Source organism: Gnatocerus cornutus, chromosome 8 (genome assembly GCF_029298725.1).
Source record: "Gnatocerus cornutus isolate USDA-ARS CGAHR chromosome 8, icGnaCorn1.1, whole genome shotgun sequence".
NCBI lineage: Eukaryota > Metazoa > Arthropoda > Insecta > Coleoptera > Tenebrionidae > Gnatocerus > Gnatocerus cornutus.
The window spans coordinates 10,036,141-10,053,754 of NC_142240.1; the positions used below are offsets into that span (position 1 = coordinate 10,036,141).

A 17,614-nucleotide genomic window follows, 5' to 3' on the forward strand; every position below is an offset into this window, starting at 1 on the left:
GTCTCAAAGTTATTTTCGTCTTTCCATCACGTAGAGTCCCTTGGGATGCAGATCGGGAAAACGGGCGCAGATGGTCGGGAAAGCTATTTATTTAATTTGGACGTTAAATGGTGTTACACCAGACGCGAACAATACGCTTATAATCCCTATTTTGCTCAAAGAAATAAAAATTGCCACTTTTAGTTGTAGATATACAAATGATAACAACATAAAAATTTTATTAGGTTTACACATGCTGTTTAAATTAGCTGATCAAGGATTGTATCGATTAATGAAGTGGGAAATAGACAAAACCTTGAACTACGTCTACAGCTTTTCAATTATGTCATCAATTTAATGTTGAAGTCTCAATAACTCACTAAATTGAGGCATTTTTAACTGTTAAAACATAAAATCTGAACTGTAAAATGCTAAAAAACTTTAAAATTAATTTTTAATGCATATTTTATGTGAATAAAAAAGAGAATTAATTGTCTCAGTATTAGTAATTCATAAAGTAGTCATTTCCAATAAAATATTTCAATTAAATGATTAACGTAATTATCAATTCCTTGTAAAATTTGATTTGGGCGCCCTTTTATCAACCCTGAACAGTTAGAGATTTTTGTTTTATCACGTTCCTCAGCAAATCTATGACTAGTTGTAGAAAAAATGTGATGACTAGATGGAACCAACGAGAATACACTTTTAGAAAGTTCTAATTGATCCAACTGCGTAATTATTGATTCAGACTCTAAAAATACGAAGTTAAATTCCTAACGTGGTATATTGGCAGCCCTCCCAACTGTCAGCTGTCACCTGGCAGGGTCAAAATTGTCATCTGTCAAACTCACTAGTGTCACAAAAAATAAATAAATAAATGCAGTTTTTCCTCCAGATATCTTTAATCAATTCTTCCACCTAAATGAAATTAACGTTTTTTCCCACCCAAACTCCCAACAACGGTGTAATGGTGCACTAGTGAAAAACAGCACTCTCATGTCTGAAGACCGCAGGAAAATGAACCGCCCCAGCACTGGCACCGTGCCGAAAATTAAATGCAGAAATAATACGTCATGTGTGAACGATAGGGATAGTTCTCGTGGCTGGACCAATAATCTGGTTAGTGCGTCAAAGTTTCCACCTCACATTTGTCCTTATTCCAAAAATAGGTTTTATATATAGCAAGGTTCTTTCTAGGCGGGTGATTTCCATCGTCTCAATTTGTCCGACTACTTGAGGAATTCCAGGCGTAATTTGCCCCCTCACTGCGCCATGAACACCACCGTCGACGAACAAAGACATAACCCAGCTGGTGAGTTGTCCAAAATTTGTTTCCACGATTTACAGGGCGTTGTAGTGAATGGATCTGTTACACCAAATTCGAGTTCGTCGACTTCGAGAAGGAATTCTTCGGGGACGGTGCCGAAATGCGACAACATCACCAAGTATCCAGATAAGAAACAAATTGAAGATAAACTTTGTCAAATCCGGGAGTACCTCCAGATCACCACGTCCCTCATGTCGAGTATGAAAAATACAGACGACCAGGTGAGTTCAAAGGGGTTTTCTCCTTATTTTTGATAGTTGATGGGAATTTCGTGTGTCCAGTTGGACAATGCTGCAGAAAGAAATAATCTGATTCAAATGATTAGTGATTTGAGAGACAGTGAGGCGAAATTAATCAACATTTTAGAAGGTCCTGAAGTCGATGATTCAGACAAAAACGAACAGGTGATGGTGTGTTTGTGTTGTCTTTGTTCTGCCATGACTCAGTTAGACTTGGCAACGTCGTTTGTGCTTTAAATTAACACTAACACCTCTTCACGTCACTTGTTAGGGTTAGTACAACACTTCCGTCACTTTACAGGTCGACAGAAACGACAACTTTTCTGAAGCAACCACTTCTAACTCACATCGCAACGATCTTGAAGATAAAATTGACCACACCAACAGAGAGATGGAGTTGTTAAGAGACCAACAAATGTCGCTCTTGAGCTTGCAGCAGAAAGCTGAAAACAAGCTGAAAGACGCTCGACAGCTGCAAGAGAAGTTGATGATGTCTCAGTGTAAGTAAAACGGTCTTTAGAAACAAATTGTATTGTTCTTCTCAATAGACGATGTAAATAGTTCCATGAACCAGCGCGATAAGAACTACCCCAACGTTCAGGACTTTGACGTTGCCATCAGGGAGCTGGAAGAGAGAACCAAAAGACTGAACGAACCTCGCGGATCCAACGCCAATCTTCAAGATCGGCTACTCGCAGATGTTGACAGTTTACACAATCAGATAATAAGTCTTCATAACATCAACGACGACAGAAACCAAATGATTCAAATACTGGATAATAGAGATACCGAGTTGCGAGCTCAACACATGGAGCTCCAAACCAAACTGAGCGAGTTGCAAACTAAAAAGAGTCAAATCGACCACTTGGTGAGTCAGCTGCAGAACATGGAAGAAGGAGACGATGACGACGTTGGTAAGTTAACACTTCAAATCGTGACTGAACTAACTAGAATTTAGGAGTACAAGTGAGGAGGATCGTGACAATGAAAGATCAGTTGGCTAAACTGAAAGACATGTTGGAAATAGTGAAGACGACAGAGACGGTAATGCAGAATTCCAACTGCACCCCTGCCGAACAAGCAGAGGTGTGCGAGATCTGTACGAAAACTGAGAACTTTTTACAGAAAGACGACAAGCGGAGAACTCCCGTTCCTGAAAGTAACTCACTTCGTTACGATAATACAGGGTGTTTGAATGAAAGGCACAAACAAGTTAATAAGAACACTTACGATAGAGGATTTGGGGGGGCGAAGCCGAAAAGTCGCAGCAACAGCGAGAAAATGGCATTACAGGTCGAACTCGAGGCGAAAAAACGCGAGCTGGAAGAGATAATGGGCAAACACAAGGCGGGGACTTCAAATCTAAACCACGACGTTGGTACTGACAATAAATCAGAGTTCAGTTGTTCCAGTAATGCGTACTTTGACGGGGGCCCTGCTTGGGTGCCCATTCTACCAGACCACAACAGGTTCGATTCAAGCGACAGCGAGGACTGTCCAGAAGCCAACGAGTACACGGAATTAAATCAGTTTACTCTGCCAGTTCTTAATTACACCCCGAAGCGCGAAAAGAGTCGGTCTGTCCAAAGCGGAGAGTATGTACACGCGCCAGATCCAGATAGGTTGTCTAGCATTCCTAGAACCCCTGAACGGACCCCTCGCGAAAGACCTCGCCCTAACAGCAACCAAAGCAACAAGAGTCAAGTCCAGAAGCAACTGGAACTTATTCGAAGCGTCTGTGACTCCATGCTGGAACAACAGAGTCCCAACGTCAGCGTGAGAAACAATCTCACTCCCAGTTCTTTGTATTCAGAACCGAGAAGGTTCCCATCGCCGAATCCTCACTCCATGAACGCTATAGTGGAGTCGCCGTGGATGCCAGACCCTGGGAATTACAACGGATGGTCGGTATGTCCAAATATTCGTTCGTTTGGTACTAAATTTTTACACAGGTTGGCAGCCAACACCTTACAAACCCAAGCTTTCATGTTGAACCAGTGTTGCCAAATGTTGTGGCAACAACAACGCGAGTTGAACTCACTGCGTCAGACGGTCACACAGCTACAAGAGCGGGACTTTGAGAACCACAGTTTGGCTTCACCTATGCAAAATCCGGAAGGTCGGGGGCGGTCTAATCAGAAAGTCAATCAAGTGGCGGCGGCGTGCTCAATGCCCAATTTGAACCAATACAACATCCCTTCCGTCAATCTTGATCCTTCTTATCAGAATAACATGCAGAATGCACGTTTGTTAGATCAGTGTTTGAATAACGCCAGTGGTGACCACATTAATAACAGTGTGCTGCATGCTGTCAATGCTAACATTAACCCAATGCCTGGTCAGATGTGGAATGGACAAGCTCTGAATAACCAAGTTGCGCCAGGCAATAGAGCTAACAATTACTGGGACAATTTTAGAAGGTAAACTAATTTTATTTGTTTGTTTTTTTTTGTGTTTTTCCCTTTATCCTAGAAACCTATTCCTTTCCCTTGGAACGTGAGCGGAAGATCGCCTTTTTTACCATGGTTTTCCAGCTACTCCCGCCAGAATCTCCTGTCGACGAAGAGCAACGAAGGATTCCAAACAACTATAGACAGATCCAACAACCCTTTCACGCTTATCTCTCTATCTAAAAGTAACTCTGACCACACATCTTCACAAGAAAACACTCCAATGAGAAGAGCACAGTTTGCACGAAACTCTGAAAGAAACAATGCAGGAGTTCCGCCAGATGTCCTCAATGTCAATCACAATCTCAATAAAACCGTTGATTTGGCAAGCAATCAAAGAAATCTAAATGAGAGCGACTACGCTTTTGCTTACAACGAAATCAGCTCCAATACTTCTAACATCTCAGAGGAACAGATATTTAAAGAGGGGATATCAGAGACGGCGAGTCGAAGGAATGAATGGCATGAAGAACAATCAGAAGAGCACCATCCAAAGTAAGAAATTCAATCGGAAAAAAAACGAAAATTTAGTTCGTGCTTTAGGTCTAAACTCTTTGAAGAACTTCGCGAGCACGTATATAAAGAAGTAGTGACGTTAATTTCGGCTAATGAGACGAGGCCACACTTTTTAATTCAACTCTTTAGAGACCTCCAAATGATCAGTTCTGATCCTTTAAGACTCAAGATTTTGCAGTCGATTCAGACCATCATCACGCATTCATTAATCTCAGCTAATCACACAAGACAAGTAAATATTGTACTTTTATTACGCGGGATTCTAAAAGTGTCTTAGGTTCCGGAGCCACCACAACAGAATGAACCGGTCTTGGCGGACAGCCCCTTTTCCTTGCAGTCAACAGTGTGGTCAAAGTCCCTGAAGAATCCCACGATGACATCGCGGAATACTCTTCACTTGGTAGAGCTTTTTGTATTTAATTCTTTAACTAAGTTTCTGTCTTCAGGAGACCGAAAGTGAAACCGACAGTCTTATAAAAGAAGTCATTCCATTTTTGAACGAACATGAAGACGACCTGGTGACTCATCCTTTTCTGGTTGCTCTAAAGCAAGTTTTGCTGGAGTCAGAGTCGTTCCAAGCGACAGTGCAAGATTCGGTGTTCAAAAAACACTTTTCCAACGTTTTGGATGAAGCCCTGGCGCAGTACCATGGGAAAAAGTCAGTTTGGGGGTTGTTTTTCCAAACTAGTACTGACTGTTTCTCTGTAGATTCCGCGACGTGAAGATGGACTTGATCCAGACGATCAACGATCTCTTCAAAGGGGAGCTCTCCTTCATCCAGTTGATCCAAGATACGTGTCCTGAAAACGAGTCTAACGAGCTTGGTACTTTTGATTCTCCTCCAGTCGTCACGAGACAGATTGAAGGTGTTCAGAATGGAGATTTGGCGGAAGCAGATCAAGGGCGAGTTGAAGATGACGATGTTGAGGAGGAAGGAGCAGTTGGGGGTTTTTGGGACTTACAATTGGAAGCACCCACGGTGAGTTATTTTAAGTACCAGGAAGTGGAAAATATCCAAGTTTGTATTTAGGTGAACACGGAAGATGTGGATGTGGCCGGAATTGAGTTCCAAAACTCAGAAGTAAGGTGAATGGGAGTAACATTGATAAAATTAACATTTTTTTTATAGTCTCAAACTCAGTTTATCAAGCAAGGTTTGGATCAGGTTCCCACTCGCTTGCCGACGAAATCGCGATCAAATACTCCAAGTAAAGGTAAGTTTGGTGATCTGGAAGAATGAATAATTAGGTGTGTTTTTAGATCGGTCGACTTCGTCACGTTCCGATCATCCCGATCCGTTTTAATTTATTGTTGTCATATGAGATTATTTTCCTTAACAAAAAATAAACCTTCATAAAACTGACTCAAGTTTTATTTCAGACAACATAGAAAAATACAAACTCGCCTAACCATACAAAGCTCTTAACTTCTAATGCAACGAAACTCGATTGGATCGGTTTACAAAAAACTTTATAAAAATAGTTGCAAGGCGTGATTTCCTCACAAAAAAATTGATTATAAGCCATCGCTATTCCAGTGATATAGTGCACAACCGTGTGTTTCTTTAAGCAATTCTTCTAGTAAGTCGTCGTTGGGATTGGTTTTTTTCTTCACGTTGGCACTTATTTTTTCTGAGGAAAAAAACCCAAGTTGAGATGTGCAAAAAATCGACAATTAAGCTTAAACTACAGAATTATATGTAATGGCCCATGATGCATCGCGGCATGTCTGGTACATTATGGGTTGGTGTTCGCAACTTTGCCTCTCTACTCGGCGCCACTGCTAGAGGCTGACAGGCGAAAGGACTACATTCTGAAAGGATTTCAGAATTAAAAAACAGCAATTTGCACGCAAGCCAAATTATGCCTCGGAAGCGGGTTTAGGGACCTGTATCAGTTAATGCAAGCATATGCCGAGGTTTATTCATAATTTGACTGAAAGCTTGCAACACAATTTGTTAGTGATATCAGAGGATAAATATTTATCTTGACAGGTTGAGGGCCCGTCACGATTCGTGTCAGAGGCCGCCGTGTCACTGTCCTTGTTTTATAGAACACGCTGTATATTGTTGCTACGCGATCGATACATATACAGAGTCGCCAAATAAAACTGAAAGCCTCCCACAAAGCTGTCGCAACATCTATTTACATCACACCCACCACATTGAGAAAATTTCCGGCAACTCTAAAAATAACTCGTTACAAACAATACTCACCATTTTGGCGCCGTTTTTTGAACTCCCTCACTTCGGTACCAAATTCCCAGGAGCGCTTCCGGTTTCCTGTATTATTGAGTGTTTCGTTTTCGAACTGGACTTCCATAAAGCACGTGTGGGCTCCTTGAGACGCCGGTTTTTCCTTCTCCAGCAAAGGGGGCTGATATCCGTAGTAACCGTTGGAGGAGATATTCGTCAGACTTCTAACACCAGGTATGTAATTCATGCTGTCTTGAACAATCGGTAACATGTTGAAATTGAAATTGTCTCTCATCGCTCGATTTTCGCACTGTGTTCAAGCGTCAGCTGCTCGCTTCCTAGTGAGATTGCGTAGCATAAGCTAAATACATTCCGGCTGCCGGTAAACAGTTCAAGCCGCATACAAACTTTCACTTTTGATACAACGGAGAATTTCACGTTCAGAGAGGGGTAATAACGTTAGAGGCCACGAGGTGAAGCGATTTTATCACCAAAAACTCCGTTGGAATTCCGCAATTTTATTAAAATTTGATTTTTGAAGATCGGGGGAGGTCGCCACAGGGCGGATATCAACGAGTACTTTTCCGTGCGGCCCAAATCCAAAAAAAACGGTCTAAAAAAGGCTAAATTTACCTCACACTTGTCGGAAAAATATCCTAATGCGAGGTCAGGCTCTAGCAAGGGTAAATTCAGGGGGGTTAAACAGAAAATCCACAAAAAAGCGTGAAGAAATTAAATTGACGCCATTTGGGACGCCTGTCCATCGATACCAACACCTTAACTAAAAACATAAAAAGTTCCTAAGCCAGCGCTAAATTGAAATAATCCAAAAAACGGTGGTAGTTCCATCAGAATAAATAAGTGGTACAAAGTGGCCACAGCAGTTTAAATATCGCCGAAATTTTATTTTTTTTGTAATTCGCCCTTTCTGCGTATTTTTATCGAAACATGCCAACGCAAAATTCCCCTGTTGTTGTCAGTCACCACCTGTCAAACTTAACCTAACCTCTTTCTGTAATGACACAACTTTTTTATCAAAAAATTAAAAATGATTGAGACAACGCCGTACAACATCTTTAAGTCTGTGTTTTTATACTGTGCTGTCATTATATTCGCACCAATCACCACTTTTTTCGGAATGAAATATTTCTTCTTTGAAGGTAAATTGGGTTACAACATTGAAAAATTAGGCAAGCTCTTATTTTTTAGGACTCATTGGCACCGGTAGCCTCGCTAGTAATGTATGGTCAGCAGTCATGGCAGTTGTTGTATTGCATATTGCATTAGGGATGTTTATATACAGGGCCTATTTTGAGGGCGGGAAGGCCAAACTGGATGAGAAAGTGGACTAATTTTTGGTTCTCATGTTGTTCCATTTTGTAATATAGTAAGTTGAAGTATTATTGTGGAGATGGATTCGTGTATGTAGTTTTTATATGGCTGTAAAATGAGTACTATCAATAAAAACGACTGAAAACGGCTTAAGTATGATTTTAAGTCGCCCTCTCTCGCCTTTCGCCTCAACGAAGTAAACGCCTTGGGGTCAGTCAAAGACCCGAGAAATGATTGGCTGCGACACTACCTCCAATTTCTTATCATTTGAATGAATACTATTATTTATTTCACATAATTACAGTATTCTAACGACAAGCGTAATCTCACCAAATCTGCGCAAACGAACAACAAAAAGTGCCAAATTAGTCGTAACGGTACTCTTTTATCCGTGGCGGCGACGTGTCCGTCATGAATTATGGATAATAGACGAGACAGTTTCCTCTAATGAATTATTGAACGTTTTTTTGTTTGCCACAAGATAAAAGATAAAACTGATGTGCTTTTTAACTTTGAAGATAAGAAAAACGTATTTAAAGTGTTATTGTATTGCCCACCTAAATCCACAATGAGAGATCTAAGTTCTCTCACAAAAACAGAACTTGAAGAATTCTTTAGTTCTTTCGATCTCGTACTCTCAGATGTTGACGGTAAGTTTGTCTCAGTTTTGTCCTTTTTAACACAGTTTTCAGGTGTGTTATGGCTCTTTTTGGAAAGCATCCCCGGAACCGACGACGGGATCAAATCCCTCAAAAAGTTAGGAAAAAAAGTGGTTTTTGTCTCTAATAACTGCACGAAAACTCTCGATTTCTACCACAAACAGCTAACAACCGCCGGTTTTGAAATAGAAAAAAACGACTTGATTACCCCAACTCTTGCCATGATTTCATACCTCCAAAAGAACAACTTTAATAAAGAAATCTACGTCATTGGAATGTCGGCGATCCGTACAGAACTCCAAAATGCCGGATTTAAAATCGCCGACAACGGGGTAATGCAATAAAGACACAATTCCCTGACAAACGACTCAATTTCAGCCTGATCGGATCAAAGAAACGCTTCAGGACTTCGCTGCTAATACTATCGTCGAAAATCATAACGTGGGGGCAGTGATCGCTGACGCCGATATCAATCTTAATTATATTAAGTTACAAAGAGCGGCGACTTTCTTGAAGAAACCAGAAGTTGTTTTTATAACGGGGGCGACTGACACGCGGCTACCGATAGGCATGCATCATGTTATGGTAGGACCTGGGTTCTTCCACAAGATTTTGGAGGATATTTCAGGGAGGAAACCCCACGCGTTAGCTAAACCTAGTATTCATTTAAATGATTACATCGTGGAAAGGCTGAAAATTGGGGATCCTAAGAGAGTTTTGTTCATTGGGGACTCGTAAGAGACTTGTCCAATCATTGCTCATTAAAGTGTCTTGTAGTATTGCAGAAGACATGGCTTTTGCGACCAAGGGAGGATACAAGAAGTTATTGGTCTTGAGCGGGTTATCGAAGAAAGAGTCGTTGGCGGATTGGAAATACGAGGAAGATTACAAACCGAATTATTACGTCGAGAGTTTGAAAACACTCCACGAGCTGATAGAGAAACATGGATTTTAAACTTTGTCTCTCAAATGTACTTAACCAATAAAACAAATGTTTCTGAATGAGTGTTGACTATTTACTTATCGCGATAATTGCGGTGTGAAAACCGAGTCGAGGTCATTCTGATTAACGATTCGTAACATTTGCGGTGCGATAACACCAACAGAATGAAGGATTTAAGTTCGGTTACTAAAAAAGAACAAAACGAATTTATCGCTTCGTTTGACCACGTTTTCTGTGACATTGATGGTAAGTTCTTTGTGTCTCAACACGTTTCACTACTTTCACTTCCAGGAGTGATATGGCACTCGCAAAAAACGATCCCCGGAGTCCTCCAAGCGATATCTTCGCTTCAGGGACTCGGAAAAAAAGTTATTTTTGTGTCCAACAACAGCACAAAGACCCAAGAAACTTGTTACAACCAATTAAAATCCGCCGGATACAACATAGAGAAAACCGATGTGATCCAACCTGCTCTCGCCATCGTGGACTTTTTAAAGAAGCACAACGTGACTAAAAACGTATATTTAGTTGGAATGACACCGTTGCGGACCCAACTAGAAGAAGCAGGTTTCACGGTTGAACAGTTCCACTTAGAGAACCCCGAAGAGTCTGTAGTAAAATACATCACGTCGTGCGTTGCCCCCAATATCAACGTCGGTGCTGCTGTTGTTGATTTGGATGTAAACATGAATGCGAGTCAGCTGCAGAGAGCAGCAACTCTTCTTAAAGATCCAGCAGTATTGTTTATAACTGGAGGCTCTGACAAAAGACTGTGTTATGGACCGGGGCAAATTTTAATAGGCCCGGGGGAATACCATGATGTTTTGAAAGACGTAACGGGGAGGAAACCCGCATGTTTGGCTAAACCGACGCGGGAATTTGGAGATTTTATTAATAAAAAGTTTGATGTTAAAGATCCCGGAAAAGTACTTTTTATTGGCGACTCGTGAGTATCCAGAGGGTCCAGTTTAGAAATCAAAGGCGTTTTTGTAGAATTCCTGAAGATATGGGGTTTGCTACCAACTGCGGGTACCAGAAGTTGTTGGTGTTGAGTGGTTTGACTACAATAAATAGTATTAAAGAGTGGACTCACCCAGAGCAGTATAAACCGAAGTATTACGTAGAGAGTGTCAAAGTATTACAAGATATTTTATGCAGTAATTAAAACAATCGCAGGAAACGCTATTTTTGTTTTTTTTTTTTGTATTGTAATAGTAAATACCCACACACTTGAAAGTGTTAATAAAACAGTTATGTGAACAAAAACTGCAGTTTTTAGTGTTTACAATTCTTAGTTATTTTTTAGCACACGGGACCTTGAAAAATTGAGCTTCAATATAATTACTATTTGCGTTATGTTACATAAAACTGTAACAATTATAATGATGTAAGAACTCACTGGCTTTTCCAATTACTAGATTGGATTAATTTTATTGCTGATAACATAACTACTATGTAGAAAGATGACATGCAAAGTTACAACAAACATGCAGAGATAACAGTTTTAGCTTGAAACGTCTTAATCAGTAGTCAAAATGAGGGATCTAAGTTCGCTCACAAAGCAAGAACTCATCAACTTTTTCAATTCTTTTGACCACATCTTATCGGACGTCGATGGTAATTTTGGTCCTTTCATTCTCCCTACTCTTGTATAATTTTGTAGGAGTCGTTTGGAACTTTCTTGAACCCATACCAAGAGCTCCAGAAGCCATCGAATCTTTACGTAATCTAGGAAAGACTGTTGTTTTTGTAACAAACAACACGACTCGGACTATTGATAGCTTGCACGAGAAATTCACAAATGCAGGCTTCGATATTGAAAAAGAAAATTTGGTAACCCCCGTTCTGTCTATCACTTCCTATTTACAAAAAAAGGGCTTACAACATAAAAAGGTGTTCGTTATCAGTATGAGCCCTTTAAAGCAAAGCCTGACCGAGGCGGGCTTCGAATTGGTCGATACCACGGTAATTGAGTGTTCTTACTTTTTTGGTTTGCCTGGCGAACTTAATTTTAGCCCAAAGTCATAGACACTCTTGCTGAGTTTCTCACTCAGATAATCGCCGAAGAGGATGATGTCGGCGCCGTCATCGCCGATGTCGACATCAACCTCAACGTCTACACTTTACAAAAGGCAGCGACTTATTTACGAAATCCAGATGTGCTGTTTCTTACTGGGGCCCACGATGTTAACATTCCTCTAAGCAAAACTCGCGCCGCGATCGGACCTGGAGTCTTCAACGACATTTTAGAAAGTCATACCAAGAGGAAGCCGACCCCGATGGCCAAACTGAGTACTTATTTGAACGATTTTCTTATTGAGAGGTACAATCTGAGAGACCCATCGCGAATTTTGTTTATGGGTGATTCGTAAGTACTTTGGAGGGTAAATGGGGTAATTCTTCTCAGAATTCCAGAGGATATGGGTGTTGGGACGAAGTTTGGATACAAGAAGTTGTTGGTGTTGAGTGGGTTAACCGGAAGGAGTTGTCTTGAGAATTGGGAATACGAGGAAGAGCTAAAGCCGAATTTCTACGTGGAAAGCTTGACAGAGGTGGAGAAGTTGATCGAACGAACTTTCGGGGGGCAATTATAGCGACCGAACAGCAATAAAATTGGGGCTATAATCAATAAATAGCTTGAAATTGACATTGAGTATTATTGACGTTTAATGGCAAAAGAACCCGAGGTTGCAAAAAGCGTATTTCAATAATAACACGAGTTAAGTGTGTAGTTTTGAACTCAATTAAAACCCCAAACAAGCTAATTATGCACTAACTCAGTTTTTGCAGCACAATTAATGTTAAAAGAGCACCTTTTCTTGTTGTAAAAACTCAGTACCCATTAATGTGTGCTTACATAAAAATTTAAAAACGAGTGTATTTTGAGGCAAAAGTAAAAGTCTCGCAGAAACCGCTATTAAATGCAAATTATAACGGCACCTGTATATCTTATCACAATGACACGTTTATACTCAGTCAAAACAACAATGAGGAATCTCGCCCTTTTGAACACCTACGAATTGCAAGATTTTTTCAACTCCTTCGACCACGTCTTGTCGGACGTCGATGGTAACTACCCCTCTTTGCTGTCATCAACAAAACCCCCACATTTTAGGAGTATTATGGAACCTTTTTCATCCGATTCCGGGCACTCAAGACGCCATCAAATCGTTACAAAAAATCGGAAAAAAAGTTGCTTTTGTATCAAACAACACGACTAAGACGCTCAGTGTCTACCACAAAGAACTCAAAGCAGCCGGATTTGACGTTGCGGAAGACGAAATCGTAACCCCGACTCTCCCCATCATCTCGTATCTCAAAAAACGCAACATTTCCAAAAAGATCTTCGTACTTGGAATGACTCCTCTGAAGACATCTCTCAGAAACGCAGGTTTCAAACTCGCTGAAAATGGGGTACTAAAATATTACTGCCGCTCAAACAATCACACTCTTTTTCAGCCTGATCGCATTAAAGAAAGTGTTGGTTTAGCAGTATCTGCGGCTCTTGCTGACGATGGAGAAGTCGGTGCAGTGATCGCGGACATGGACGTCAACTTGAATTATCTTAACTTACAAAAAGCGGTGACTTTTTTAGCAAGACCGGAAGTGTTGTTCTTGAAAGGCGCAACCGATCGGAAGATAGCAACAGGGAAAGGGCTAACATTTATTGGTCCAGGATGCTGGATTGAGATGCTCGAAGACATAACGGGGCGCAAAGCTATCTGTATGGCGAAACCTAGTCCTGTGTTAAACGAGCGCGTTGTAGAGAGGTTCAAAATTGAGGAGCCTTCCCGAGTTTTATTTATTGGAGACTCGTAAGTGGAAACTGTTGATGATTGATGAGTTTTTCGTAGAATTTCACAAGATATGGGTTTTGCTACTAAGTGTGGTTACCAGAGGCTTTTGGTTTTGAGCGGTGTTACGAAGAGAGAGGAAATTACTAATGGGACGTATCCGATTGAATACAAATTCGATTATTATGCAGATAGTTTAAGAGTTGTACACGATTGTATTCTCCGTACTTTTGTTAATAAATTTTGAATGGAATTATGCACTTATGCAACACTTGGTCATAAATAACGCCGCTGTCAAAGTTACGATTACTTAAAAATGAATTAAAAAGTGTTTTACTAACATTTGTGTTTTGCTAACTAGTAGTTGCCTCCAGTGTAGGTGTAGACACTACACTTGTGCATGATTGTGAAGTGAATGGAATTCCTGAAGAAGTGTTATCTCAATACAATAAAAGCCTGACTATTGGTCGCACATAGTGAATAAATTATCTTCGCAGCCTAGTCTAATTAAAAAGTAATCCTCCAAGGTTAGACAAACGTTGCACATACATATAAAGGATAAAACTGTAATATTCTTTCTATTATCTAAAAGACTATGAAAGATCTAAAATCACTTTCCAAGTCACAAGTTGACGCTTTCTTCAGTTCCTTTGACACCGTTCTCTGTGACGTGCACGGTAAATACCCTCCCTTATCACATTTTTTTCTTATCGCCAATTCCAGGAGTTCTATGGAATGTATTTGAATCAATAGCGGGAGCCCCCGAGGCGGTGGCTTCTTTACAAAAAATCGGAAAACGCTTCATTATCGTCTCCAACAACACCACCGCCACTCTCGAGGACTACTTCAAGGAGTGCACTAGCTTCAATTTCAACATACAGAAAGACAACATCGTCACTCCAACGCTCACCACAATCTCCTACTTAAAACAACACAACGTTACCAAAGACATCTTCGTGCTAGGAACCGCCGCTCTTAAGCAATCGCTCACAGATGCAGGTTTCACAGTTGCGAAAAGAGGGGTAAGAGACAACCACCGTTCCCCGGTGCTACTTTCAAATTTCAGCCCCTGGAAATCGCTGAAAATTTCAACGACTTTGGCGCGGAAGCCACGGAGGACGATGGAAGCGTCGGTGCCGTCGTCGTGGATATCGACTTAAACGTCAACTATCTAAATCTACAGAAAGCTGCGAGTTTTTTAAAGCGACCGGAAGTTCTCTTTGTGAAAGGAGCCGGAGATCAGCGATTTTCTATGGGATTTAATCGCGTTATAATGGGGCCCGGAGTTTTCCATCGAGTTTTAGAAGACGTCAGTGAAAGAAGCTCGGTTTGCACAGCCAAGCCCTCGTCTTGTTTAAACGAGTTCATCGTAAAGAAGTACGGAATCACAGATCCACGAAGAGTTTTGTTCATAGGAGACTCGTAAGTTTAGAACTGTCGAAAGGGACGTCACAGGGGAAATTGTAGGATTCCATCGGATATGGGGTTTGCGACGGAGTTCGGATACCAAAAGCTGCTAGTTTTGAGTGGGCTAACCCAGGAAGGGATGCTGGAAGACTGGAAATTCCCGGAGGAGTTTAAACCGGATTATTACGTCAGCAGTTTGGAAACGGTACATGACTTGATCTCCAAAGTTCTGTGAACAGACATTGTAGCAGCGTTTTGTTTGAGTTTGAAATAAATGTTGCAACTTGAAATTAGTGCCTGCATTGTTATACCACGCACTTTATCGCGCGTTGTTTGCTAAAGATTTCGATTTTTTTTTTCTGTTTTTGCGTAATAACCTAAGTCAACATGCATTTTCTAAATTTATTTAATACTCCTTATGCATCTTTAAAATTACGAGTCATGTCTTTCGATTGCAAAGTGGTAAACATGTTTTACTACTCATAATAATTTTGATTTGCATTTTTAATCAAAGACATGACTCAAAAGTCCAGAGGCCGCTCCGGGTGAGGTTCTTTTGGGCGCTTGTATAGATTAAAGGATTAAATGTGGAGTTCTACTTTTGATAATGAAAGAAACCCAATTTTCCGCTTCAGCGCTCTTGTAAAATTGGTTGCCTGCTTCTCCACCAAATTATTGCAATAGTATATTTTTTTATAAACGTTGTCACATGTTCAAACTTTCTCGCGCTTTACGAACATATCGCTGCACAAATGTACGGTAAGAAGTAAATATTTATTCGGAATTAAATTAACAGACGTACAATTGGCTGGTTTTTATCTTCGCACAGATAAGGCTTTGTGGTGTTCTTCATTATTTCAACATTTCGTGTTGTTTTTTCCAAGTGATAGTTTTTTAATGACAAGTATGTACATAAATAGAGACCATTTCCTATCATTGTTGGTATAATCTCTCTGGTCAAATCAGTAGAGTTGGCATTTTAAATCTCTTATCGCCTTTAATTCGAGCAAAATGACGCAACGAATCCAAATAAATCACGCGTACTGTTTGTTGACTCCTCTGACTATATTAATTTACAACCAATTATGATAAGACTGTAACTAACATATTTCACGTTGAAGCTTTTTAGTCTCTTGAAATGGGTCTCACCAGTGTGACACAAACCGTCCTTGTGACAACTCTAGTGACCACGGTCACAGTCCTAGGGACTTTCCTCTACAAGAAGTGGAAACAGGTGAAGATCCCGTCGAACTGGGAACGAGTAGGTAGTGTAAAAAAACTACATCTGTACCCTTTGAAAAGTGGACACCGCATTGAGTTACAAAGGGCTGAAATAACAGATGTGGGACTCCGACAGACCAAGGAAGACGAGAAAACGTTCCAATTAAGGGATAGGTATGTTACATAATATGTTATAAATTAGACTGTCAAAGGAAGGTGATAAAATTTCCGTCCGTTATGTAATTTCAGGGTTTTAGTGGTATACGGGGAAAAAGACAATGAATTTCGTACCGCGCGAACCTACCCGAAGATGGTCTTCATTGACGTTTCTGTCCATGATGAGAACCATCTTGCGATTGACGCCCCCACCATGAGAACTCTTTATGTTAAGATTCCCAACAGGGACGAAAACAAAGTTACGGAAGTTAAGTACGTTTGTAACACTTGAGTTACTTTTCACTTCATCATTGCTTAGGTGGTGGAAGAATGAGAAGATCGAAGCTATTGATTGTGGGGATGAAGCAGCGAGTTGGTTTTCGCGGTACATCATCGAAAGAGATCATGGATTACGACTTGGTTACAACGATGCTAGTCAAAGAAGAGACATCACCAAGGCTCACGAAAAGGTCTTAGCGTACTACACTAAATTGTCGAATCACTCTACAGTGAGTCACCAATGAGGAACCAAAACAAGTTGTAATCGTCCTTTTCAGGGGTTGTATTCAGATCTGACTAGTGTCACTCTGATTAACCAACAATCTGTAACCGACTTAAACAAACGCATCGGAAACTCGGACATCACTGCTGAACACTTCAGACACAACATTATTATAGACGGACCGGATTTGCAGCCTTATGATGAAGACTCCTGGGACTGGCTCAAGGTTGGAGACAATGTCATCCTAAGAAATGTTAAAGATTGTACTCGATGCATATTCACAACGATTGATCCAGAGAATGGAGTGCGGAACGCTAAGAGAGAACCGTTGAAAACTCTAGAACAGTAAGATCTACAAATGGCGCGACAAGATTTGAGTCTGTTTTTCAGATACCGCAGACATTCAGGACCTGAAAAGTCTCCACGCTTCGGAACGAATCTCGAAGTTAGGAGAACCGGGTTGGTAAGTGTAGGAGATCCTGTCTACATCGCCAGATTTGAGAAGAACTAAAAGACAGATACTTAACGAACAGTAGGTCTTAGGGCGCACCCTTCAGTAGAATTTTCAAATAGACTGAAACTTTCCTTATTATGGTTGGAATTAAAGATATAACTGGACGAGTTGGGTGGTTTTATCTTACCTCGTAAACGTAAATAAACACGACTTATCAGTTATAATTAGAAATTACTATTGTAATAAATATAATAAGCGTGAAAAATGGGAATACTTTTTAAGCACCATTACAAACATGGTGATAAACAATTAATGAAACTGCTGTACGCCTCGAGCTCGCATTGATTATTTACTTTTTTACGATCAACTCCAGTTTCATAACGTAATTATTTCGATAAAAACGCTATTAAACCGTTATTATTATGACATTAAATGAAA

At 40.5% G+C, this 17,614-nt stretch overlaps 9 protein-coding genes across 14 annotated transcripts; 8 read left to right on the forward strand and 1 right to left on the reverse strand.

The window, feature by feature from the left end:
- Positions 1-795: 795 nt before the first annotated feature.
- cmb (combover) lies at positions 796-5,877 on the forward strand. The gene is made up of 16 exons (XM_088042756.1): positions 796-1,101; positions 1,180-1,294; positions 1,340-1,530; positions 1,567-1,713; positions 1,850-2,048; positions 2,097-2,462; positions 2,507-3,452; positions 3,501-3,968; positions 4,083-4,493; positions 4,542-4,746; positions 4,792-4,914; positions 4,961-5,172; positions 5,223-5,493; positions 5,545-5,595; positions 5,644-5,728; positions 5,775-5,877. Exons 1-16 carry the CDS (start codon positions 979-981, stop codon positions 5,816-5,818), a joined length of 3,957 nt encoding a protein of 1,318 aa, XP_087898882.1. The 5' UTR covers positions 796-978; the 3' UTR covers positions 5,819-5,877.
- Positions 5,869-7,133, reverse strand: LOC148169650 (uncharacterized). Of its 2 annotated transcripts, none has more exons than XM_088042773.1 (2): positions 6,730-7,133; positions 5,869-6,145 (listed from the first exon to the last, which is right to left on the reverse strand). In XM_088042773.1, exons 1-2 carry the CDS (start codon positions 7,001-7,003, stop codon positions 6,030-6,032), a joined length of 390 nt encoding a protein of 129 aa, XP_087898899.1. In that variant the 5' UTR covers positions 7,004-7,133; the 3' UTR covers positions 5,869-6,029. The 2 variants fall into 2 exon arrangements, with proteins under 2 accessions (XP_087898899.1, XP_087898898.1); XM_088042772.1 differs by having other exon boundaries at positions 6,052-6,326; positions 6,730-7,123.
- Marc (Mitochondrial amidoxime reducing component) lies at positions 6,852-17,343 on the forward strand. 4 transcript variants are annotated; one of them, XM_088042762.1, is made up of 6 exons: positions 6,852-6,942; positions 15,965-16,238; positions 16,314-16,493; positions 16,540-16,729; positions 16,778-17,067; positions 17,113-17,343. In XM_088042762.1, exons 2-6 carry the CDS (start codon positions 15,982-15,984, stop codon positions 17,231-17,233), a joined length of 1,038 nt encoding a protein of 345 aa, XP_087898888.1. In that variant the 5' UTR covers positions 6,852-6,942; positions 15,965-15,981; the 3' UTR covers positions 17,234-17,343. The 4 variants fall into 4 exon arrangements, with proteins under 4 accessions (XP_087898888.1, XP_087898887.1, XP_087898886.1 ...); XM_088042761.1 differs by lacking the exon at positions 6,852-6,942 and adding an exon at positions 15,537-15,602; XM_088042760.1 differs by lacking the exon at positions 6,852-6,942 and adding an exon at positions 15,640-15,747.
- Positions 7,643-8,193, forward strand: LOC148169652 (vacuolar ATPase assembly integral membrane protein VMA21 homolog). Its single transcript, XM_088042774.1, has 2 exons — positions 7,643-7,868; positions 7,918-8,193. Exons 1-2 carry the CDS (start codon positions 7,757-7,759, stop codon positions 8,058-8,060), a joined length of 255 nt encoding a protein of 84 aa, XP_087898900.1. The 5' UTR covers positions 7,643-7,756; the 3' UTR covers positions 8,061-8,193.
- On the forward strand, positions 8,279-9,704 carry LOC148169653 (uncharacterized). Its single transcript, XM_088042768.1, has 4 exons — positions 8,279-8,690; positions 8,733-9,031; positions 9,078-9,433; positions 9,477-9,704. The coding sequence occupies exons 1-4, from the start codon at positions 8,609-8,611 to the stop codon at positions 9,652-9,654; spliced, it is 915 nt and encodes a 304-aa protein (XP_087898894.1). The 5' UTR covers positions 8,279-8,608; the 3' UTR covers positions 9,655-9,704.
- LOC148169654 (uncharacterized) lies at positions 9,719-10,822 on the forward strand. Its single transcript, XM_088042770.1, has 3 exons — positions 9,719-9,888; positions 9,934-10,588; positions 10,636-10,822. Exons 1-3 carry the CDS (start codon positions 9,807-9,809, stop codon positions 10,805-10,807), a joined length of 909 nt encoding a protein of 302 aa, XP_087898896.1. The 5' UTR covers positions 9,719-9,806; the 3' UTR covers positions 10,808-10,822.
- Positions 11,102-12,289, forward strand: LOC148169655 (uncharacterized). The gene is made up of 4 exons (XM_088042767.1): positions 11,102-11,259; positions 11,306-11,607; positions 11,658-12,010; positions 12,050-12,289. The coding sequence occupies exons 1-4, from the start codon at positions 11,178-11,180 to the stop codon at positions 12,234-12,236; spliced, it is 924 nt and encodes a 307-aa protein (XP_087898893.1). The 5' UTR covers positions 11,102-11,177; the 3' UTR covers positions 12,237-12,289.
- Positions 12,390-13,689, forward strand: LOC148169656 (uncharacterized). Of its 2 annotated transcripts, none has more exons than XM_088042765.1 (4): positions 12,390-12,711; positions 12,758-13,056; positions 13,102-13,457; positions 13,497-13,689. In XM_088042765.1, the coding sequence occupies exons 1-4, from the start codon at positions 12,564-12,566 to the stop codon at positions 13,681-13,683; spliced, it is 990 nt and encodes a 329-aa protein (XP_087898891.1). In that variant the 5' UTR covers positions 12,390-12,563; the 3' UTR covers positions 13,684-13,689. The 2 variants fall into 2 exon arrangements, with proteins under 2 accessions (XP_087898891.1, XP_087898892.1); XM_088042766.1 differs by having other exon boundaries at positions 13,508-13,689.
- LOC148169657 (uncharacterized) lies at positions 13,979-15,133 on the forward strand. The gene is made up of 4 exons (XM_088042769.1): positions 13,979-14,113; positions 14,160-14,458; positions 14,503-14,858; positions 14,904-15,133. Exons 1-4 carry the CDS (start codon positions 14,032-14,034, stop codon positions 15,076-15,078), a joined length of 912 nt encoding a protein of 303 aa, XP_087898895.1. The 5' UTR covers positions 13,979-14,031; the 3' UTR covers positions 15,079-15,133.
- Positions 17,344-17,614: the final 271 nt, after the last annotated feature.

Bases quoted from the DNA above. Each gene is read 5' to 3' on its own strand.
- LOC148169650 (XM_088042772.1), bottom strand. From the start codon at position 7,003: ATGAGAGACAATTTCAATTTCAACATGTTACCGATTGTTCAAGACAGC. The intron at 6,327-6,729 runs GTGAGTATTGTT...AAATCCTTTCAG, and splicing joins CAAAAAACGGCGCCAAAATG to AATGTAGTCCTTTCGCCTGT.
- LOC148169655 (XM_088042767.1), top strand. From the start codon at position 11,178: ATGAGGGATCTAAGTTCGCTCACAAAGCAAGAACTCATCAACTTTTTC. The intron at 11,260-11,305 runs GTAATTTTGGTC...ATAATTTTGTAG, and splicing joins CATCTTATCGGACGTCGATG to GAGTCGTTTGGAACTTTCTT. The intron at 12,011-12,049 runs GTAAGTACTTTG...AATTCTTCTCAG, and splicing joins ATTTTGTTTATGGGTGATTC to AATTCCAGAGGATATGGGTG.
- cmb (XM_088042756.1), top strand. From the start codon at position 979: ATGTCTGAAGACCGCAGGAAAATGAACCGCCCCAGCACTGGCACCGTG. The intron at 2,463-2,506 runs GTAAGTTAACAC...ACTAGAATTTAG, and splicing joins AGGAGACGATGACGACGTTG to GAGTACAAGTGAGGAGGATC. The intron at 3,453-3,500 runs GTCGGTATGTCC...ATTTTTACACAG, and splicing joins CCTGGGAATTACAACGGATG to GTTGGCAGCCAACACCTTAC.
- LOC148169652 (XM_088042774.1), top strand. From the start codon at position 7,757: ATGATTGAGACAACGCCGTACAACATCTTTAAGTCTGTGTTTTTATAC. The intron at 7,869-7,917 runs GTAAATTGGGTT...CTTATTTTTTAG, and splicing joins GAAATATTTCTTCTTTGAAG to GACTCATTGGCACCGGTAGC.
- LOC148169654 (XM_088042770.1), top strand. From the start codon at position 9,807: ATGAAGGATTTAAGTTCGGTTACTAAAAAAGAACAAAACGAATTTATC. The intron at 9,889-9,933 runs GTAAGTTCTTTG...TTTCACTTCCAG, and splicing joins CGTTTTCTGTGACATTGATG to GAGTGATATGGCACTCGCAA. The intron at 10,589-10,635 runs GTGAGTATCCAG...GCGTTTTTGTAG, and splicing joins GTACTTTTTATTGGCGACTC to AATTCCTGAAGATATGGGGT.
- Marc (XM_088042762.1), top strand. From the start codon at position 15,982: ATGGGTCTCACCAGTGTGACACAAACCGTCCTTGTGACAACTCTAGTG. The intron at 16,494-16,539 runs GTACGTTTGTAA...ATCATTGCTTAG, and splicing joins AACAAAGTTACGGAAGTTAA to GTGGTGGAAGAATGAGAAGA. The intron at 16,730-16,777 runs GTGAGTCACCAA...CGTCCTTTTCAG, and splicing joins AATTGTCGAATCACTCTACA to GGGTTGTATTCAGATCTGAC.
- LOC148169653 (XM_088042768.1), top strand. From the start codon at position 8,609: ATGAGAGATCTAAGTTCTCTCACAAAAACAGAACTTGAAGAATTCTTT. The intron at 9,032-9,077 runs GTAATGCAATAA...ACTCAATTTCAG, and splicing joins TTAAAATCGCCGACAACGGG to CCTGATCGGATCAAAGAAAC. The intron at 9,434-9,476 runs GTAAGAGACTTG...AGTGTCTTGTAG, and splicing joins GTTTTGTTCATTGGGGACTC to TATTGCAGAAGACATGGCTT.
- LOC148169657 (XM_088042769.1), top strand. From the start codon at position 14,032: ATGAAAGATCTAAAATCACTTTCCAAGTCACAAGTTGACGCTTTCTTC. The intron at 14,114-14,159 runs GTAAATACCCTC...CGCCAATTCCAG, and splicing joins CGTTCTCTGTGACGTGCACG to GAGTTCTATGGAATGTATTT. The intron at 14,859-14,903 runs GTAAGTTTAGAA...GGGAAATTGTAG, and splicing joins GTTTTGTTCATAGGAGACTC to GATTCCATCGGATATGGGGT.
- LOC148169656 (XM_088042765.1), top strand. From the start codon at position 12,564: ATGCAAATTATAACGGCACCTGTATATCTTATCACAATGACACGTTTA. The intron at 12,712-12,757 runs GTAACTACCCCT...CCCACATTTTAG, and splicing joins CGTCTTGTCGGACGTCGATG to GAGTATTATGGAACCTTTTT. The intron at 13,057-13,101 runs GTACTAAAATAT...ACTCTTTTTCAG, and splicing joins TCAAACTCGCTGAAAATGGG to CCTGATCGCATTAAAGAAAG.